This window comes from Condylostylus longicornis, unplaced genomic scaffold (assembly GCF_029603195.1).
Source record: "Condylostylus longicornis isolate FDR11 unplaced genomic scaffold, ASM2960319v2 ptg000048l, whole genome shotgun sequence".
Classification (NCBI taxonomy): Eukaryota; Metazoa; Arthropoda; class Insecta; order Diptera; family Dolichopodidae; genus Condylostylus; species Condylostylus longicornis.
In genome coordinates, this window is record NW_026578017.1 from 14,689,627 (window position 1) to 14,697,264 (window position 7,638).

A 7,638-nucleotide genomic window follows, 5' to 3' on the forward strand; every position below is an offset into this window, starting at 1 on the left:
TTATGCCAAAATATAATTGCATGCTTTTGGGCTTGTACACTAACAAATGTGTGTTCACACTCCATGTACTTATATGTAACATATACATAATATCGTCGGTTAAAAAGCAGAAAGCATTAAATCAGGAAACTGTATTTTGAGTAAATTCAATTTGATAAAATCGTAAAATTGTAAAACTAATCAATTAGTGGAATAGGATTGGTCTCTTTAATTTCAGGATTTATAAACAACATTCTGGATTTGCATGATTTTTTGCCACAACAAAGATTAGATTATTCTGATCGAATTCATCTATGAATTCCGAATTCTCAAAAAATGCACTTAGTACTTTCTGCTTTTTAACCGACGATATATTAAAACTAAATAATCCTTTAACATCTACGAGTAAAACTTTTAAAATTATAAACGCACTTAACAAAATTTGTAAACTTCTGAACTGAATAAAATTTTATTTTCGATATACTCTATATTAATTATAGTTTATGTAGATATGTATATTATATGTACATATATTATTTAGGTATATGTAATTATTCAAATAGATGTAGGTACATTTGTAATGTGTATGAATAAACAATAATCTAATTATTATATTTGTTATAAAATTTTATATTGAATTCTGACTTCTTTAGAAATAATAATTAAGTAGAGTAGCTTAATTTTGTTGTAATAATAATGTTTAATTAAAAACATAACATTATTTTCCGACATCTATAGAAACAATTAAAATTGTAGATTTATAAAATCCTTTTATAATTCATATTTATTTGTTCTAAATAATTAAATTATTTGTTCGAAAATTTTGTACGTATGTACATTATGTAAGTTTATAATATGTACGAAGCATCATTTCTATTAAGGCAACATGCAAATTTTCATATGTATAATGCACAAACATATACACATTCGTATTTTTTATATTTAATTATAAATGTTAACTTTTGGCATAATTTTGAGTACCTACTTTACAAGTCTTATAATAATTTGATTTGATTTTAGTCACTTTCATGCATACAATCATAATGAATATTGTGTATTATGTAAAACTAAATCATGTAAGTATTAAGATTAAATTGAATTTGCAAATTGAACAAAGTGTGAGACTTTTATAATTTAATATGAATGATATAATAATTATAACTTTATTTAGATTTAAAATTTGCAATGTTCAATAAAATTATGAATTTGAATTTCTTAAAATTAGGTATCATGTTATTGAAATTTTATTTTATATTCTCTCGTATCAAGTCAATTTAGAATTTTAAATTGAAATAAAATTACTTCATATATTTTGCTCCATATACTTTGTAGGTACTCGTACATAGTTGAGCAACATTTTTAATTTTTAATTGAAAATCAAGGGGGATTTTCATTTAACTTTAAAAATTCTTACTAATTTCAATGCAATTTAATTAGAGCATATAGTTCTTAGAATTAATTAAAAAATAATCTATCGTAGCACTTGTTTTTAGACCTTTGAATATAGAAAATATTATACAGTATTTTTCGGGTCTTATTATTTTAGCAAGCATATAGTTTGTTTGTTGGAAATTTAATGAAAATTTAAATTGAATTCAATTGAAACGAAAATTATCTAATGAACTGTTTAAATGTGGGAGAGGTATATTAGTAATAATTAATTATTAATTATTGTCAATATAGGTTTAAAGAAGTTAGAACAATAAAATTTTCCGTAAGTCGAAAGCGATTTCTGCCAAAACAAATAATGTATATACAATATACATATTTTATAAAGGGCTTTACAAAAATCAAATCGATAAACATAAATATTTTTTTCAAATAATCAGTGCCAATTTATCTGAGCTGTTTAACAATTTATAATAGTAAAACGTATAGTTTTCTGGGACGAAATTGTGGTTAGGATTCTCTATATATTCAAACAAAAAATTTTCTTTTGCAATTCACAACTAAGGTATACATATTCATATTTCAGGGCGAAGAGACTGTGACTAAACAGCATTGCTTTTTTGAGAAATCTTCACTTCACAGTCTTTATTTTAACCTATGCTTGACTTTTGCATTCATTTAAAAAATCGGCGCAAAACCGGATATCTACACATATACATAATAAAAATTTGCATTAATTGGAACTGGACTCTCTGTAAGAAATTCTTAGTAAAATGTCTTATTTACTTACTTATGTATATAAATGATAAATAAGGTTTTGTTAATATTGCAAAGTAAATTCAATGTTCATTTTGCCATTGTTATAATAAAATATGCTAGGCCACTGATTATTTTAATATAGGGTGGTATAATTATACATATCTATATGTTTGAATATTTTTTAATTAAAATTTAATTATTATTTATTATAACATCTAAATTTAGCATATAAGAATAACAAGCAAAAAAAAAAACAAAAAATAAATGAAACATTAATTTTATACCACTTAAACTCTTGTTCTCTTTTATAAACACATACATATATGTACAATAAATAAATAATAATAATTAATATACATATACATATACATATATGTATTATAAATTATATGTTGAATTCATGTTTATTGTTGTTGTTTTTGTTTTCACTTATTTTATAGCAAAACTCTTACGATTTATTTAGGAGCAGACAAGTAGAATAGTACAACATCAATATGTATTGTATTTATATATATATATATATAATTTAGTATATATATATGTATAATAATGTACGATATTTTGTTTTCTCTAGTATGACATAAGTATGTTGAGCATATTATAACATTTTTCTTATGATTTATGTATACACAAACACATACATATACATAGAACAGAGTACATTATATATATTAATTTTTTTCTTTAATTTTGGTGTAGATCAAATTTATTTGAATTTTTTTTTTAATTTCTGTTCTATTTATACAAAATATATGTAAGTATTGCAATTTATTAAAAAGTCGCCATCTTTAAATTTTATTTACCTGAACAATATTTTTATTTCAATACTTAATATACATACATGTTAGTATTTAAATTAAAATTAAATATAATTTGAAAAATAAATTTAATTATTCTATATTATTTTATGTTTTGAATTTAATAATGATGTTTTTATTATTAAAATTTATTTATCATTATTATTATATTTACTAGTTTATTAATTGCTAATTTTGTTTATCATAATTCGATAATTTTTATGTTATGATAAAAATTTTGTTATTTATTATATAATTTATAGTTGCTAATTAAATATTTTGCTAATATTAAAACCAAAAGAAAAAATTCCTTTTTTGATTTTTAATAATTATTATAATTATTTATTTTATATTTCAATGATATTTTAATGCTACTGTATTTTTGTTTTCTAATAATTTTTTTCTGCTAAATAACACACTACACTATTATAAATTCTTTAATTATAATTATGGTACCTATAATCACACTTATAATTTTCTATTTTCCATAATGTTTTTGCATTTTATTGAATTTTTTATATTGATAATATTTATTGACATAAAAAAATATTTTTTTTTTAATATTTATACTACTATGTAATGTATTTTAATTGGATTTCTCTGTAATCTATATTATACATACATATATATCAGGAAAAATACCACTAAGTATACAATAAAATATTTGTGGGAAGATATGCCAAATATTATTATTTGTAATCTAGCCACTTATAATTAGGAACAATATTGTTTTAGACAGGGGACATGGAATATATTCCTTAATTTGAATTTATTCTTCTATTTAGGGTTTATAATGACTATAATAACCAAAAAAGTCAGATGAATTAAAACTGTTTAAATCGTTTGTGTTAATTATGAAAACCAATTGGTTTATCTCCAATATTTTTTTTGTGAATATTGTATTCTACATAGATTATTCAAAATTTTTAAAATTTTATGCACAAATTGCGTTTAAAAATAAATTTTAAAATAATTTTATTTTTAATTATTTACAATAAGATTTCTGTGCCTATACTCCAATTATTATTATTTATAATTATTTTTTATTTGAGGTTATATTTAAAATAATAACAATAACTGAATAACTACGTAAGTGAAATGAAACATATTTTTCGTAACTTTTATGTGTGTTACATGTGAATATTTATTAATTTTTGTGAATTTTTATTACGAGAGTACTTACATATTTTATATAATGTATGTATAAGTGCAGGTTAAAGAATATTAATTAATGTTATGTAGGTATGATTCATAAAATGAGTTTCGACTCACTCATTGTTATACAAATTTTGTTTACGTTGGAAATATTGAGTATAATAATTTATAGCTACAGAACAAAAGCTACAACCGTATAAAAATGTAGCAAAAAATTTATTTATCAATTATTAGTAGTTTTATATTTAAATTTTGTAGTTCACATTCACAATTCACACTCATTTTGCATTATAACTGAGAAAATTTGAGAATATTTTTATTACGTATCATGTTTATACTTATGTAAACACGTATACAACACCGTATATAAAAAGGGATTTTTTTGACTTTCCGAAAATTTCTGTTTTTGTTTTTTTTTTTGTTTGGGAAATTTTATTTACAATTTACAAATCCCTATTAGTTTACTTTCTTTAATCGAAGTCAAATAGCTAAGCTCAATGACAATGACGAAAGTAAAAAAGATGAAGAAAATTGAAAACATTTGTACTCTTAATGCAAAAATTTTTACGGTATTTAGAGAGAGCGGCACAACATATTAAATACTGTGTTATTTGTGAAAAAAAAATTAATCTTACCTTGTGAAAATCAATTAATCTTATGGTTTTTAGAAAACATCCTAACTATTTTTATAAAACTTTATTTGTTATTTTCTCTATATTTAATAACACTTTTCTTTATTTTTTCAATATTTCTGATAAAAATAATTTGTACAGCATAATTATGCATAAGCAAATTTAAGAATTTATTCAACAAATTCGAGATTTACATTTTTAATAATAAGAACAACCGATAATATTACACACAACATTTCTGTATTACATTCAGCATTTGACTAATTTGGTTTTGCTCGTATTCTTGTTTGTGTTTTTAAAAAACCGTTACCACTCAAAATAATATTAATTGGAGTTAAGAATTGGAGAATTAATTATGTTCCGATTATGTTTACATACATAATTATGTATGTATATAAACATGAATTTGAAACAAATATTAAAATAAATGTTATACCTACTCATAAGCTGAAGAAAACATTTTATGTTTCATTTCATTTGTCTCCCGTTTCATATATTTTTCGGTTACGTGCAATAACAAGTTTCTGTTTAATTTTAGTTCAGTTAAATCAGTACTGTTAAAGGCGTTCAATTAAAAAAATGAGTGGAGAGTAACCAATTTAATTTTTAAAAATTTCGAATATTATTGCGTGTATTTTTTTTATAAAATATTCTTTTATTAACAAATTGAACTCGTTATTATTCTAATTATTTGGGTAAGCCATTAATTTATTATAAAATAATTCTATAACACACAAAAGAAAAATAGTTTTGAAAAGTGATCTCACCCGAAACATAATTCCTATAAGTTGCTGAATTAAAGAAACGGGATTCTAAATATAACATTAACATTATAAATTTAAAAATTTTATTATAAAATAAAACTTTAATAATGCAATTTTTTCCACGATTTTGATAAGTAGTAGTATCTCTTTAGGCTGTAAAAGATCATGTTTAAAAATATGCATTGAAATTAGAAAATAAAACGTAATAAATGAATTTAATATTTGTATGCAAAGTCAAAATTTTCAATAACTGTTATATGCATGTAGTTATAAAATGGTATACAAAGTAATCAAAATCATTTTTATAACAATAACATAGTGTTTGACTATAACTATATTTGACAAATGTATATTCATGTACATATGTATGTATGTACATATATTGTTATTTAAAATTCGTAATAATTATGTGATAACAATTTTGTGAGAATTTTTGTGAAATAATTAAAAGGCTAATATAATACTTTACTATATCTAATTACATTGTATAACTATTATGAACTTAATAATTTTTTGTGTGCATAAAATTATCTTTTAATAAATTAATAAAAAAATTTTAATGTGCTATTTTAAAAATCTTAATAATTTTGATTGTTAATTTCAATATTGAAGTGATATATTGTATAACAAAAGAAGTAAGTAACACTTACGCCATATTATATAAAATTTTTTTAAAATTGTTATTATCTGCAAAAATTCAAACTTCATTACTAGCCTATATTTTAACACAAAATTAATATAGAACAACGAATTCAAAATGTTAATTATTACATTTAATTATTTTAATTTTCTGATATAAACTTTGTGCTTATATATTAAAATTATTATTTAGTTTGTATAATAATTTCAGCCTATAACATTTGCGCGCTTGCTTTCCTTTACAGAGTTACTCTTTATTTAATATAAATAAAATATAATTGTACAGCTCTAGGGAAAAAGTACTTAAGTAATTTTTTAGTAGATTTTCAGGAAACAGTTTTTTCTTTATAGCTTTTATATTTTTGATTTAACATGGATAGTTTCTTTTAGAATGTTATTTTAAATTTTGATCATTAATCCTTAAGTCAACTCAGTTATTAAGCTCTAACCCGTAAGTTTTAGGAAGGTTATATTGTTCACTTCAATTTACAAGAAAAGCATAAAAAGTGAGTAAAGTGATAATGCAGGTCGCTAGAGAACAAAAAATCAATGACATTTTTGTAATAAATATTTTTATTAGATTTTTGACAAGTACTTTTTCCCTGAAACCTTAGAATTATTTATTACCTTTTTAGGCTACTACCAACATTTACATATAATATTATACAAAATATTAATATAATATGTTACAAGTAAGTATGTATAGCACATGTATAATATTATATCTTATGTAAATTACATATAAATTTATGTATATAAATAATATACTAAGTACACTATATGATATTTTATTGTTTATTATTAATTATTGTATTCATTTTATGAAAATAATAATATTATTATTGATCCTTCTAGTTACGTGTTAAATAAATTACACACACTTATATAAATATTTGCACATAAATATAAACATCCCTAATTGTTATTAATTATAATATAATTATTATCATTATGTTCAATTCTATATAATAATTTTTTTTTATTTTTTAATATTATTAAATTTTATGAACTTTCTATTAAGAAATAATTGACTTCGTAAATAGGTCTGACACTATAATTATAAAATATTTTCACAAATCATTTTTTTTGCAATTATTTTAATTTTATTATTTTTTAATTTATATTTAAAATTTTAGTATTTTTTCCATTTTGTTTTTGTGTTTGTTCTGTAAAGCTTTTAATCCATTTTTCATGTTCTTGCTAAAATTCTGTTTTCCATTATTATGTTTTCATTTTTTTTTTTTATTAAGTAGGTATATCCTTAATACTGTTATTTAAGTGTAAATTATATCCTTATTGATTTATTTATAATTCATATTTCACATAGGCAGAAATATTTAAAAATTTAAGGTTTTTTTTTTCTCTTTTAATTTTTCTTGTTGAATTTCTAAAAATAAATTTGAAGAATGAGAATTCAGAAAAAAAAATTTTAATAGAACAGTGAAGTAATGCTGAAATTATTCATCAATGTAGATCGTACAAATTGTACGTAGATCATAAAATTAAGGGTTTGTTGAAAAGAGA

At 20.9% G+C, this 7,638-nt stretch overlaps 1 protein-coding gene across 20 annotated transcripts in view; it reads right to left on the minus strand.

Moving 5' to 3' along the window:
- LOC129610910 (potassium channel subfamily T member 1) overlaps positions 1-6,148 on the minus strand; it is a 206,411-nt gene extending 200,263 nt beyond the window's left edge. For 8 of the 20 annotated variants that reach the window (XM_055523724.1, XM_055523722.1, XM_055523720.1 and 5 more), the window contains exon 1: positions 2,580-2,686. In XM_055523724.1, the coding sequence (XP_055379699.1) occupies positions 2,580-2,617 (38 nt within the window). In that variant the 5' untranslated portion in view covers positions 2,618-2,686. Of the gene's footprint in view, positions 1-2,579; positions 2,690-2,930; positions 3,033-6,125 lie in introns of those variants that run through there. The other 12 variants (XM_055523721.1, XM_055523711.1, XM_055523714.1 and 9 more) reach the window with 5 other exon arrangements.
- Between the last annotated feature and the right edge of the window lie 1,490 nt (positions 6,149-7,638).